This window comes from Gasterosteus aculeatus, chromosome 18 (genome assembly GCF_964276395.1).
Source record: "Gasterosteus aculeatus chromosome 18, fGasAcu3.hap1.1, whole genome shotgun sequence".
NCBI classification, from domain to species: domain Eukaryota; kingdom Metazoa; phylum Chordata; class Actinopteri; order Perciformes; family Gasterosteidae; genus Gasterosteus; species Gasterosteus aculeatus.
In genome coordinates this window covers 8,563,424-8,579,096 of record NC_135706.1, presented here as the reverse complement: position 1 = coordinate 8,579,096, position 15,673 = coordinate 8,563,424, and the positions used below count along the sequence as shown (strand labels likewise).

Below are 15,673 nucleotides of genomic sequence, written 5' to 3'. Positions count from 1 at the left end.
TGAGCCACGAGAGGGGAGCTGAGGAGCAGTGGTGCACATATACCAGCATCTTCATTCCATGGCAGGGGAAATTTCCAAATTAATAAAAGCTTCACGGTGCTGAGTAAAATATAGTAACAGCAATAACAGAAGATAACCTAATCTAATATAAGCCCACTGTATCTTAGCAACCTTGTTAATTCGGAGAAGAGCGGTGGGGTAAGCAGCAGAGGCAGAGCATCCATCATCAAAGACACACCCAGCAGCAACACACGCACACACACACACACACACACACACACACACACACACACACACACACACACACACGTATACACACCAATTACTCACAAACTCTCAAACCAACAACACCACGCACATGCTATCTCACCATTAGCCGCTATCTCAATCGCACTGTGATGCAGATGAACGCACACACACATGTGCAGGCCTACACACTCGGGCACATGCACACAGATCCTCAGGCTTACTGTAAGCAGCCGGGAGAATGGAGGGGGTGTGGAGCGGAACAATGGGATCCTAATCGTCGGGCTGCATTTCAAAGCCTCTCCCCTCTACAACACTGTTTCTAGATAAGATTTGAATACGCTATTTATATCCGGCGGGGAAAGGAGCCAACCAGCAGCTTGATTTTCATTTATTTGAAGTCAGATCTAAATTGGGGTGGAGTTACATAAGGCAAGGAGTGCGACACTCCACCTGCTGCCTCTGAGCCAGCCATTGAAGAACACTACGGATGGAGAACAGCCCAGAGAAGGCACTCGGCCCACGCTAATACTGCAGCTAATAATTACTAGTCGTTTGGCTTAATAGCCCATCAGTTGCCACGCAAAAGGAGCCCAGCTCATCGGCGCGGGGACAGCAGCGGGGCCAATCCGCTTCTCGAACCCGAATGTACTCCAGCGTATAGCCCGGGCCAAAATCCAGCAACCACGCTGAGCCGAGGACAAAACAACACAGCGCAACATGGCCGGCCGGCCGCCCCCTCACCCACCACCACGAACCAGATGTGAAGAAAGAGAGAAAACAGAGGGAGAGACAGCACTGTTCTTCACAGCTGTGTCCCAGGCCCGAGCTCCTCAAACTCTCTCTACCTCCTGCTGGGTGAGAAGAGGGGGGAGACAGAAGAGGAGAGGAGGGGAGCAATGTTGGGAATACTCCCAAAGTAGAACAGGAGGGCAGTAAAATGGGAAGACGGCGAAATGACTGCGAGACGGATGCTACGAGAAGAGAGATGCAAGGTATAGTTGCACAAGTGCAAAGGTCACAGTTAGACAAACGGATGTGAAGAATATAAGACAGAAACATTAACACCCCATTTGCACACAATATTATCATACTATAGCAACGTATTTGCTCTAAAACACACAAGCACCCTCACTTAAGAGCTTTTGAATCAATATACGAGACGTGTGCATGTGACTACTGCGGAAATTATTAGTCAAATAATCAGTGAGTCTACTGACTGAATATTAATTGACAGGAATGTATCGTATTTGATTACTCTTTCAAGTTAATTCACAAGTGGAAAAATGCCAAATATTTAATGATCTCTTCACCGAGTAGTATATTTTTTCAAGACACACTGTCCGATAAAACCACATATTTGTGCTGTTCTATGTTTGACATTATTGATAATTTAATATTTTTAATAGTTTCGGCCTGGTGGTTGGACAAAACAAGCAATTCAGTAAACCACTTTGTGCACCAGCAACACGTTTTTACATGTTATAGACGGAAAACTAATTGATCAATCAAAAGACAGAAAATCGAACAGATTATGGATGATTAATTCAGTCCTGATTTGAAGTCATGGAAATTGGGAGAAAGATTGTGCTGACCCGGAGTGTTCACCCAGCTCCAGAGGGTTCAACTATAATCTTCTGGAATAACTAAAAAATGAGAGACCAAACCCCAAAACCAGTGTGCTCAGTCAGCAACCAATAAAACACCACCACCATCACAAAACACACACGCAGTCGACACAGCAATCACCAAAAACCAAGGCAGAAAATACGGCTTTAACTTCCTCTAGATAACCAACGGCCCGTTTTACCCTGCGAACTTCCCGAGTCAGCCCACTATCTGTCCCTTCTCACCCTGCGCCAGAGACCGTATCCCCCCCTCAGCCTGCGGCTCTCCACAAAGACCTCTCGTACAGATGTATTATTAACTACAGCTATAAATATTGAAAAGACACTTACTAATGAAGCTACGGAAAAAAGTTCCAGAGACAATTTACAGTGTCAGTGAATACAGGGACTTTGCATATAGCACCCTACGCAACCCCCCCACTCTACTTTCCTTCATCTCGTCTTCCACCTGGAATGCCCTGCAGCTTTTACGCCAACCCCTCATACCCCCCTGCCCCCCGTGCCCATGCACACACATCGTCTTCCCCCCTCTGTGTTGTTCTTGTTCAATAAAATCAATGGATTGGAGGGGCTTGACGAGCCGCCACACCCCTTGTGAATATTAATCATAAATCACAGGCTCGGTATAATGAGGCTTGTTTCTACTGACAACAGGCGTGATGAATGTGTCTGTTGCTCGGTGTGGCCTTATCACACTGCTGGATGGGTGTGTGCGTGTAGTGCATGAGGGCTGGATGGGTGTGCGTGTAGTGCATGAGGGCTGGATGGGTGTGCGTGTAGTGCATGAGGGCTGGATGGGTGTGCGTGTAGTGCATGAGGGCTGGATGGGTGTGCGTGTATGAGGTATTGCAGATGTTTCCCTCTATGTAGCTAGCATGACATTTTGGTGGCAGAGGACTCACGGCTAGCCTGCTCTTGGTGACATTTCCAAAGCTTTTTCCACACCCACCCACACACCCACACACCCACCCACACACACACACACACACACACACACACAAAGTCAATGCGCATTGTGAAACACAAGAGTGCACTTGCTGTATAAGTCATTCATATGCACTTTAATATACAATGTTGTAGTAGATGCCATTTTAAGTATATGTCAGTGCAAGAAGGACAATAACATAGAAGTTGTTGTTAACTGTACGGATTCAAAAAAGCATTCTATGGCGAGAAGAGTGACTGTTTAGCTCTTAAATGGCATTTAATCATCCCAAATTAGGGCTAGGGTTTGATTACGTTTATCAAATCCAGTACTGCAACTATAGTTCGGAGTATTAAACCTTTCAATTACATTTACCTTTGAACATTTTTAAAGCAACTGAATGAATAATAAAATATCACCTTTCATTAGCTGAGAAGCCTTATTTAAGTTCAAAGATGAGCAGCAGAAGATATGCTGATTCATTAATTTGACACACTTTTATGTCGAGAGGCCTGAAATATTGATATGATATGTATACAAGTCAGCTGGTCTTCTTGAAACACAAAAACACACCTAGTGACTTTTTGTTTGATCCTCTATTAGTTACAGCTGACATTGTGTACCTAAATTGAATAGTTTTACTATTACAAAGTGTCTGAAGATCTGAACAGGGAGTTGGAAACATTGAATTTACGTCATCTGCCACCCGGAAAGCCGACCCGAAGAAACGAGTGTAGGAGTGTTCTCAAAATACAAGACGAATAACACCAAAACTGCCAGATATCTGTGACACCAAGTGTGAAAACAGTGTTTGTGTGTAATTTGTGTGGACTGACCCTTCAATTTGGCTGGTTTATAGAATCCTGCAGCTGAGACAACCAAATATGTTAAAAGACCACAAGCAATATTTCACTTCAGGCTGGCAGAAACGCAAATGAATGAAAGAATTCACAACGAGCTGGCGTGTTCATTCACCCTCCCAACTCAGCGCCTTCGGTGAGTGCTATCTCTGGCTGCTCCATTAGTGAGACAGGTACCATTCTCTTGTTAGAAGCCAAAATGAGCTCGAGAGCTGCTCTATTGATTTCAATAGAAATGTGCTTACACGGACATCAATATAGCCGCAAATTTCTGATACCTCCCATTAGAAGCCCCCCCCTCCCTCTTTCCTTTAACATCCCTTCGTCTATCCCCCTCCTCCTTCATCCTTCCAGGCTGCTGATGCAGGGAAACCCGGGGCTGCGCCACGGCTCAGCTGCTCATTCCAGTTTGCATCCTTGGAAAAGCTGCGTGAATCCGCATGGAAAACCCTCCGCTCGTTCATTTCACTTCGCTCGTTCATTTCACTCGATTGAAGGGTCGGAGGAGAGCGCTCGGGCAGGGAAACGGACGACTAGCATCAGCAATGGGGCTCTCCATCCTTTGGCTTTGAGGGTTTGCAGTGGAATGTATGTGCATGGGCCTAATCAGATTAATTATTGATTGGTCTTCATGGGGGAAGCTTAATGCTCCCTTTGCTTCTCTGTGGTCGTTCACTCAAGAGAAAAGAAGGGAAGGAAGCAACCGAGGCAACAGAGGGAGGGGTCAAGAGGTCAAGGTTAGGCGGGCTAGATGGCCGTTCAAACTCAAAAAGGCAGGTTTCTGATGAAAAAGGTAAAGGGTCACACTCAACGCTGACCAGCGGAGTCCATCGCTGGTCAAAGCAAATGCACATTTGCCCCCCGACGCCCGAATGAGACAAACGTGTCTCAGGGGGGGTACGAGCTGTCAAGGCGATTCGTGGCAGAAGGAGACGCAGCCATATTGTAAGTGACACATTGTTCACTAAGTGGAAAGTTAATCTAAACCGCATCTCCACGGGGGGGGGGGGGGTCCCACGAGGCGAGGATGGCGGCCTTATCATCGTCTGGTCCGCCGGCTGCCCTCCTCATGACCGGCTCCGGCTCCCTGCCCATAATTCCAAATTTCATGGCAGCCGCGCTTACCAAAAGGAAAGACAAAAGCCCGATCAGCACAGCTGCAGCTTTAGCACATTGGGCGGACAAATGTTGTGAATCAGTGGAACAAACCAAGCAGTACTCTGCAGCTATCAAATCAATGTCGTCGCTCGACAGGCGGCATAAAGCTAAATGCATTAATAAAAATAAAAAAAAAATCTTAAAAAAAGAGAAGGAACTTCCTGGTACTACTTGCTTACGCTTAACTGTGATAACCAACAACACGATCAGGTGGCAGTTTCATGTGAAATAAGAGTGGATTGCTCCATCACACCCCAATACATTCAGCATTATCTCTTCATAAATGCAGATTAGGGTTGTCACGAGAGAGAAATGGGCAGTTAGAACTGCAGAAATATGCCAAAACATTTAGGAAATTAACTGCTGTGGATACATTTGTTAATGTGTGAGTGGGTGGCTGGTAATACACGTGTGTACAGTGTGTGTGTGTCTGAACCAGTCGACTCTCCTTATTTCCCAGGATGCAGAGTTTTACATGCCCACACACACACACACACACACACACACACGGAGTGCCCCGGGCCCAGCTGTACTAATGAAGCAGCCTGTAAGCAGCTACCTTCATTACATTCAATCCTCTGGACGGCGTCAGCAGTTACATTGCTGCTTCCCACTGTCGGAGCTCAAACATGTATGCGCACGTGCACACACACACACACACACACACACACACACACACACACACACACACACACACACACACACACACACACACACACACACACACACACACACACTTAATTGGAAGCTTGTCCTTCTCAGGGCTTAAGCTAGCTGAGGTTAATGCAGAGACGAGTTCCTGCACTTTCGTCTTCTTCGTTGGTGGGTGTCTGACTCAGCACTGGCTGTTTAAATCCCAAATCCCTCCATGCATCAAATCCAGGCCCACTACCACACCAGCGCAGCCTCGATGACGTCGCGCTCTCTCAGCTTCTCTGGATGTTGGGAGCAGAAAGAAGGCGAGGGGGGGGGGCGCTGCCTAATAGAGTGCACCACTTGCCATATTTCACACATCTCATCACTTATCCCACTGAGACACACACATACATGTGCATGTCAGAAACCAGGAGGGATGCCGCGGGAGGAGTCAGAGCATTCGGGGGGGTTTCCCCACTGCCTGATGTGCTGTGGAGGAAATGAATCCTGACTGTTGGGCAACGGTGTATACAGGGAAGTAGGTCTCACTGACAAAGGTATGCAAAATGTGGCTGATGATATGGAGATGAATGATGGGGATCACAAATGCATCTTTCATCCCTGATAGGTGCAACCGATGATATTTTTCTACTGCTTAATCTGCAGATTATTTCCTTTGTGGTCATTGATCATCGGATTGGGGTGCTCTGGTTGCAGATGTTTGGGGACTGATTGGTATCAGATATTTAGATAATTTCAACATGTGTTTATTTAATCTATTCAAACCTAAAATTACCATTAGAAATGCTACTGCAATGATTGACAATCTATAAATCAAATTATTAATTGTCCAACAAAATAGTTGATGCATTTCTTCGTCAGTCAACTAATAGTTTGAACATGTTCGGGGCTCTCATGTCTGGATTCTCAGCACATTCAAGGGGGATTTCCCACCGAGACTTAATTCCTCCATCAATCTGCTTCCACAATAAGAGAAGACAGATTGCTAAAGAACCGGTGGGGCAATGAGGCAGAACGGAGAAAATTGAGTGAGAAACTCCCCGTTATGTGGCGAAAAAAAAAAAAAAAACATCAGTCAGGCCTGTTGTAAGACCATAAATGATATTAAAAAAGCCAACAAAGCCGTCGAGCCAATCCACGTCACGTCAGTCAAACCGGTTATTGTGCGCGTGTACGTGTGTTAAGCATTTACGGTTGTGATGTGTGTGCCAGTGTGTGTGGGCAGGTGTCTATTAACATTTGATTCCCAGGTGTCATCATCTGAAAGGGTTTTGTGGTAGAAACGGCAAATGCATGATGCTGAATAATACAGGAGCAGAATGGGAGAACGCCATGACCACACACACACACACACACACACACACACACACACACACACACACACACAACAGGCTGAGGTCGGCCATCACACACACCTCGTTAGGGAGAAGCTGGCCTCCTCAATTATTCAAATATACATGCTCCCCGCATACTGCTCGCTCCCTCACTTTGCCGGGCAGATGGAGCAGTACTGACAGACAGCAAAGGTAAGAAAAAAAAAAAAAAAAGGTGAGAAAAGGTGGACAGAGAGAGCGAGAGAGAGAGAAGTGAGGAGACGGGGGACAAAAATAGCCCGCGAGAGACAGGAAGATGGGCGGAGATAAAATGTGATGTCGGAGTGGGAAAGAGAGAACTAATGTGTTATGTCTGTATCTGAAGTCTCGTAACATGTCGAACCCGATCTCAATTATCATTGATATGGAACTGATTAATGAAAGTGATGCAAATATAAACGTGTGAGCAAGCCAACGGCGGATAAAACTGCTGCCAGTTATGAATGCAATCCTAACTCTCGCTCCCTAGCAACTCAAAACACTGAAGAGAAAAGCCTCTTTAATTGAGTAGCATCAAACAATGTAGATTTTGGGCGCTACCACCAAGTATCTTGCCCTTTTCAGACAACAACATGCGATTGGCAAATGAATAAGAAAGATGTTAGGATGTTAAAAATCAAAGTAGGACAGGTCCAGAAAAACTAACCTTCACACTCTTCATACAACTAAATGTTGCCCTTCTAATCCTCCTGTTTGTAACATAGAAGATCTTTAGCAGAGCCTATTTCCATAACAAAACAGATTCCTCCATGACAACTAAACGGTCTTTAATATTGAAGAACATACAGACATTGTTTGGCTCATTTAGATTCGACACAAAATCATAATCAAAATCAAAATCATAATATTTGCGTTCACTTCACCTCTGACCAAACGGACAAAATGACACTTCTCCACTAGGATGTTTCCACTTTGTATCTTCCCTTAACACTGACATGTCTGTGACCTGACAAGACATGAAACCCAACAACGCGTCAGTAAAGATCTGATGAGCCTTAAACAGAAGTGAACACATGTGCTGGAAATAAGTGAGGATGTCACCAGCTGTCTACATTGTGGACAAAGAGATAAATCCATACTATTTAATATGCCAGAAAAAGTTACTTAAATATTGTCACTTCATGCCATTTTGTAACTTTAACCTTTATTTATTATATTTTGGATCATCCTTCCTGTACAGTGAACACCATAAAGCCTCCTCTTTTGGATCAAGCCCCTTGAGCTCAGGTTAAGTTGACTTTTTGAGGTACATGGTGGTCACAGGTCACTGCAAGCATACGATCTTGACGAATATGATGCAATCGAATGAGAGTTCACAATAAAGTGCCTTGTTGTTGAAATGTGCTATACAAATAAAATTGCGTTCTCAACCATTGCATTTATACTAAAATACACAAACACACACACACACACAGATGATTATTCATGCAAAAAACATAATATGTGCATATGCGAAACACTGACAGGCAACATTTTATTTCACAATGAACACTATTGGACTTAAATAAGGTTTGGATTGCAGGAAGTATTTTCATATAGTGTTTCACTGCTACCCTTACTTGAAGGGTGGGAGACACTCTGCCCCCCCTGGACGCAAAACCTAAAGAACATAAAGCAACCAATCAGAACAGGAACATGATTTCTTAGAATTTGTGTAATGACTCTTCAATTTCAGTGTCTTTGTGGTTAAAACACTGTAGTTGGAGAGACGGTTAGCGGTGTTAGCATAGCCCTCCGCTATCTGTGAGGGGCTCCCTGTGACATCAGCACCCCGTCAGCCGGTGATGGATGCCAGGTGCAGGCGAGCCGACCTCCTCCCGTAAGTGAAACATGAGAGAGATATACCTTTCAGACACCTATTAGATGAGGACTGATAAAGACGTGAGGCGGCACGGCAGCACACGGGGCAACAATGATGAATCAATTACTTTTTTTCACCCCCCATCCTCTCCTTTTTTCCCCCCTTGTCCCGACCTCCCCCTCTCTTCCTTCCCCCTGTCCCTCCAACTCTAATTATCACCTCAAAGACAGGACACGGGACCCGGCGGCAGTTGCTCATCAGTTAAAAAGCACCACTGTATCTTTTATCTCAATCTGTATCGCCATCACTCAGCGGTCCTCCGCCTGCAAAGGTTATCGCCAGCGAGCGATCCAAGCCAAGGAGCGGAGGGGATCCATGTGCCGTCTCTCTCCAGGTTAATGTAAGAAGAAATACAAAAAAGGAAACGCCAGAAGAAGCAGAAGTGTCTTTTGTTGTAAAACCAAAACGGATATTTTAAGCTTCACTGTTGCAGCAGCGTTTTTGATTTCAAATCGATTTGTAGGAATACATTCACTATTACTTTTAAAAAGAAAATATTTGAATAGGCCAAATTACAGCTTATGCTTTGTCCAAATTGAACTGAAACGGTTTCATAAGATAAGTCGGCAGTGTAATGATAATGTTTGGAAAACCTGTTAAACAATGATAAATGTCACTGAAGTAAATACAAATTAAAGGCTCCAAATAAGATTATATGATTGATTATATGCTTTTGAGATAGACTGATAATTTCACCTCTCCCGACCCGGGAAGTTTCACATTATAAGAACGGTTTCAACGTAGCTGCCCCACTGCTCAGCAAACACTTGGCTGGAAGGTGTTACAACTCATTTTTAAACAGTCTCCTATTTATCACCAATTTAACATGAGAGAGAAATCGCTTCAAGCTCTGCACGTCCAATTCTACTTGTTCTGTCAAAACAAGTTAAGTGCTGACAGCAAAAAGCTCCAGCATCTCTTTTGCTTACTCTCAAAAATATCAAGCGCAATCTTCCTCTTTTCTTTCTTTCTTTTTTTTTTGTCAACGCCATCCCCCTTGTGATTTGCACCTCGAATGAATGACAGACTGTGGCACTGCTTTGGGCCAGGAGGAAGTGGGCACGGACCAACTCTCCTACACCTACGCATCCAGTCGGGCAACAGCTTTCCAGGAAGCCCCGATGGAGCTCTTCTCTGGAGAGCTGACAAGAGCCGGGAGCGGACGAGACTCTCTGCTCGTGTCCGCCAAACACCGTCTGTCTGTTGTTCTAGCTTGCATCCCAATTGAAGACTATTTACAGTAAGGGAGGATTACTTCTGAAGGCTATGAAAGCTGAGAGAGAGAGAGAGAGTGAGGGAGGAAGAGAGGGGTGTGTGCAAAAGGGGAGGAGAGTCACCCTCTTTCCACACTTCACTCCCCACTACTCGAAGCTGAAAATAATTCCTTTGCAGTGAAGGCTTAATTCTCATTCTGTGTTCGTGTCCCTGATCCTGTATTGTCTATTCTGGTCACGTGGTCCGCCCGCCTCACTGCTGTCCCGTCTTTGTGTGTGTGTGTGTGATGCAGAGAGTGAGGAAGTAAGAAAAAGGCTCAGCTAGTGTTTTAACCACTGCATGTACCCCATCCCAAGGAAAGATAAATCAGTGTCTGACCGCATGCAATCAATGGGCTCCAGTATATTGCTAGTGTAACTAACGGCAAACAAACCAGCCGAGGGCTTTCCTCTTCAACACTGCTGCCATTTTGTCTTTATGGCCTTTGGATAACAATGTAATGGATATTTCTGGTTATACCGTTGTTTTAAACCCAAGTGAATAAAGGCCCCACCTATGAAAGAAAACTGTCCCTCAAATTTGGTTTAAATATGATTTAGAACAAAAGGTATTTGGATGAGGGTTGTGCCCAATTTCCGTTTTTTCCTGCAGGATTCATTTTGAAAATTAAAGTTGATCTTTGGCACAATTACCTGAATCCATTGTGAAACCACCGATGCAACAGACAGAATTATGTTGAACTTTAACATAAACGATATTGAGTTATCACAGAGACCCCATGTAATAGTCAATCATTGACTCCAGTGCACGCACACAACCTCTCTAAAGCATACCACCGGCAAAAATGACCAATTGTGTTAAATTGGAATGCAGAACTAAGATGAGAAATTAAACCGTTTGGATTCATGTACCAACTCCACACAATGTTTCACCCTGGAGATCTTTGCAGCAACAGGCCTGCAGCTACAGAACCCACAGGACCATCCGCCTTTAGCATCTGCAGCGTGACTTCTTTCCATCTAATAGGACAGTCTGCCACTGGCGCTCACTACTACTAAGAGACCCACAGCCGACACCTTTGGCTTCCCTTGTAGACACTAGATTGAGTCATTAGGAAACGGACAGCAGGAGGGGATTGCTCCATAACTTGGCAGTCGCCCCCGCCATTCAGTGGCAGATGACAGTGTCTCCGGCTTCGGGTCAAGGTGCTTTGGCACGCTAGGTGGCCTCTTTAGCGCCTGAGCTGTGGAGGTGAGTTTAGGATTAAATTATGTGGAAAAGCAGATTAAATAGTTATTATCCCATCTGCAGCCAGACAAGTACACACAACAGCAGACACGCATATGTTGCATATGTTTGCAAACCCTTGTGGAGACGCTCACTCACACAAGCAACACATTGCCCTGCACCAAAAGATAACTTGCACAATTTCCTGTATCTGTTCAACATGCATTATCTCAATGTAGATTACTATCGCTATTTGTTTTACCGATAGTGTGCGTGGTGTGTCTCAAACTTGAACGTGCCAAAAACGTTTCTTTGACAACCTTCACCTGTTTAACAGAAAACCAAATGCAGACCCCATTCGATTAAGGAATGGACAACAAACTCCTGCCAAAATAAAAGCTTCCACTCATTTTCAAGGAGTCACAGGAATATTCTACTTAACAAAAGGGAGGGTTGCCTGTCTGCCGACGACTCATGTCTTTCTGACAGACATGTAAGGATAGCGAGCCGCCCACACATTTACGTTTGAGGCTAAAGAAAAGCGTGTGCTGCAGAGTGAAGCCTTCCTGCCCTCGCTCCTCATTGATTAAAACAACCGAATGCCTTTTGAAGGCGTCTCTCTTTCACCTTGCCATCATCTCTCTCTCTCTCAGTGTGTGATCATGGAACGTATGCACACTGTAGCTATATTTGGGACTGGGGTGATATGCTAAGCTCTATTTTGCAGCCAGAGCGCAGTATTAGTGCAGAGAGACAACGTGCAGAGGAAAGTCACGTGCATGTGCACACACTGCCCACATTGAGGGAAAACACGCCGCACAAGCATGTGCACACTAATGTGTGGTTACAAATGCGGGAAAACTCAGCTGGTTTGGGCATCTGATGTGTTGTATCACCCAGTCTGGTTCCAAAGTGGGTGGAGGAATTTTTAAACGTCTATTATTACATTATGAATTACCACTATGAATCATACTACTAGCGCCCCTAAAAAATGTATCTTTGGTATGTTTGTGCCACAATTCACCTCCTCTTATTTTACGACCGAATCTCTGGAATACACGAACACGCAAGAATCAGGAAACAAGACACACATAATCAGCTGACGTGAGTGAGTGTGAAGCCGTGTGCCCAGACCCCCAGGCAGAGTGACACGGGACAATTACAACTCACGCTCAGCAGGAAGGTACAACTGAAACTGGGCAATGAGCATTCGTGCATCAAAATACACAAACACGTACTAACAGGTAGGTAGAAAGAGAAACATAAACACACACACACACACACACACACACACGTCACAATAAGCTGAGCACAGCAAGAGAAGCTTTCATCCACTGCTGACAAAAGGTCACATTTTCATATTTGACAAGTGACAGCATGTTCCCAATTATCCAAGTTACCGCCCTTTCCATGCAATTAAAACCCCCATTTTAATTAAAACATCCCAACAAAATAAGAACACACACACACACTTCAGCTTGAACTCCCCTGTACTGTGCGTCCAGGGTCGAAGTAAAGATGTCCCCTGGGCTCTGTCACCTGGAGAGCCATGGGGCTATGGGATGGAGGAGGATGAGCCAAGGTCTTATCTCCTTCTCGGTGACTGAATGCAGGGGTGGACGGCTGACCTTTAACCCCCACAAGAAGGGAGATTGAGCACTGCTAAAGACTCTATCAGCATTCTGCTCACACAGGCCCCACAACACAGCAAACCAAAAGCCATCAACACTGTGGATGTAACAGACTGAGGTATGGCTACTAAAGGTTCCTCCTTTAGATGCAACCTGCATATTTGGATCTTTGCTTCCCCTTAGAAGCATAGCAGAGGACATTTTGCTGTCAAAATGCATCATCTTACAAAAAGAAATCTGTATTTGGAGCATAAGTAATCTTGCCACGATTAGATTCTTCGAAAAGGTTGAGGGTCAGCTAGAACATGGCAACTCAATGCCACCGTACATCGTTTCCTCGTTGTTTTTTTGCTCACCCATTAGATGCTTTGTTTCCCTGACAGTACAAGCCCTCCTACTCCACACACACACACACACACACACACACACACACACACACACACACACACACACACACACACACACAAATACATCAAAATGAGACAAATAAGCCTGTCTGTTGGGTCTCAGCGCTTCTCAACATCGACATATGTATGCTGGAATTGTCAACACGGCACAGCAAGATCAAACCGGCAATCTGTCACTACAGATTCAGTTGGGGATGCAAGTGACTGATGACACATAGAGAAATAACCTCTCTAATGTGGTGTGGGCATTGATGTAGTGTGACAAAAAAAAGTGACAGGTCTATTCTCACCTTTAGCTGGTGAACAACATATGTGTTTGGTGTAACAGACGAACACCTCGACAGAAAAACAATCTGACAGGATGTTTATTTCTGCTAAAAAATACCAAATCCTCACCTATGCTTTTCTAAAAATACTCTTTAAAACACGTCATCGTTAAGCCGCGGAGATGGAGAAAAAAAAGAAGTGACTTTAGATGGATTTTTATTCCCCCTCCGTCCCTCGGTGTATCTAGCTGATGCAGTATTTACCGTGGTGAGGTCAGTACCGCACTGATTTGTGAGTGATGCTGGATTTCAGAACCACGGACAGCGCTCTCACTCCAGCAGGGGGAGAAGAGGAGGGGGAGGAGGAGGAGGAGGGCTGGAGAAGGAGACGAAGGGTGGTTGTGGTGTTGTTGTTGTTGGGGCTGGTGGTGGTGATGGGGGTTTCCCCTGGCAGATTTTGGGAGAGGGTTCGAAACACAGTCATTCCTCCATGGCTGCATCGCATAACCCCCCCCCCCCCTCCGTGCTGGATTCCCGTCCGGAGGAATACCGTATGTGTGAGATCACGGCTTTCATGAAATATTGATCGACCCTGCCTCACGCAGGATGGACAAGAGAGAGAGATACCAGATCCACCCTACCACCACCCTCCCCACATTCTCCAAAAAAAATAATAAAAAAGATACCTCCCGATCATGTCAACAGCCGCTGGATTCCCCCCCGCACGATGTGAGCCGATCAGAAACGTGACAAAGCAATAGGCTGCACACACACACACACACACACACACACACACACACACACACACACACACACACACACACACACACACACACACACACACACACAGACAAAAAGGAGGGCCAGCTCTAACACCCATACGCCGCTTCGCATCGCATATGCACGCGCAAAACGTTTCCAGTATCTGCGCGTGAGAGACGCGCCGTCAGCGCGTTGCGTTCACGGGACCGTCGGGAGGATTTACCCGGTGGAACCGAGCCGGGGCCGTTATGCATGTGTCATGTGAGCTCCTCGGCTGGCACTGTCGTTCACAAAACAACCCACATCCGACGCCTGCGCACGCACACGCACACGCACGCACACACACACACGTGAGCCAGGCATTTTCCTCAGATGATATCCTTTGGTCTTTATTAATAGGCCGACGATGCGCGCATCCACCTTCAGCAACTGTCGTGAGCGGCACTTCAGAAAAGAAAAATCCCCCCGCTGTGGTCAGCTGGGTGTCAATAACGCAATCTATAGCCCGAACATCTCATGCGGCGACACACGGTCAGCTAACGTTACATCTTCTAGCACACAGGGGCATTAATTATTCATTACACATAAAACCGGAGCTCGACAAGAAAATGCAGCCGACACGAGCGGAAACAAACCAGTGCGGCGCGCACATTTACCGCTTCCACCGCGTACGCGCTGGATGCAATGTAGCATGTGCATTTACGCAAAGTCTGCCGGTGAATGAAAAACACGAAAGCAAAACAAACATGGTAAAAAAACAGGCTTTAATTCAGCATCGACTTCAAGGAGGTTGCAAAAAAGCCTCGAAGCTGCCACCACGCAACAAAAAAAAAAAAAAAATCCACCGACATGTATGAAGATCCGCGCGGACAACCGGCGGACGTGATTTCATGGAAATGTGAAAGAAACGCGAGAGATGCGATGGGAAAATCTGCGTTTTTTTTTTTTTTTACCTGTCAAGACCCCAACCCGGATTTGGTGGTCGTGGTTCGTTAAAATCATCCCGTCTGACGCCATGTTCAGCAGCGCTGTCGCCCGCACCGAGAACTCGCGGCAGGGCCCCAGAGCCGATCTCATCGAACTTGGTGGGGAGAGGGAGGGGAGCAGGAGGAGGAAGAGGAGGAGGACGAGATGGAGGAGGGCTTGGATAAAGCAAAAAAAAAAAAAAAAGGCAACCAGACAAGATGAGCCGAAAGTCGAGCGATCATCGGGACACCTACAGATGAGCGGGCAGGATGCGGGGGGGGGGGGCGATTAAAGCGCACACATCACTCAGCTGTGTGGCCCCCCGATTAAGTCTCACGGAGACCACTATTGATTTCCTGTGAATGCTTTTTAGGGACTGATGAGAAGACACCACTCAACTTTTCTCACGTCCTGCATTTGAGACATTCTGCTTGGCGGAGGTTTTAGATCTGTTCTACCTTGAGTGCTTCAATTTCACCCCCCCTTGCTGA

General features: G+C 45.8%; 1 protein-coding gene across 15 annotated transcripts in view; it reads right to left on the bottom strand.

Annotated features, from left to right (window-relative positions):
• The window catches only part of gphnb (gephyrin b), a 66,502-nt gene extending 51,182 nt beyond the window's left edge, over positions 1-15,320 (bottom strand). For all 15 annotated transcript variants that reach the window (XM_040159883.2, XM_040159885.2, XM_040159886.2 and 12 more), the window contains exon 1: positions 15,170-15,320. In XM_040159883.2, the coding sequence (XP_040015817.1) occupies positions 15,170-15,293 (124 nt within the window). In that variant the 5' untranslated portion in view covers positions 15,294-15,320. The remainder of the gene's footprint in view (positions 1-15,169) is intronic.
• Between the last annotated feature and the right edge of the window lie 353 nt (positions 15,321-15,673).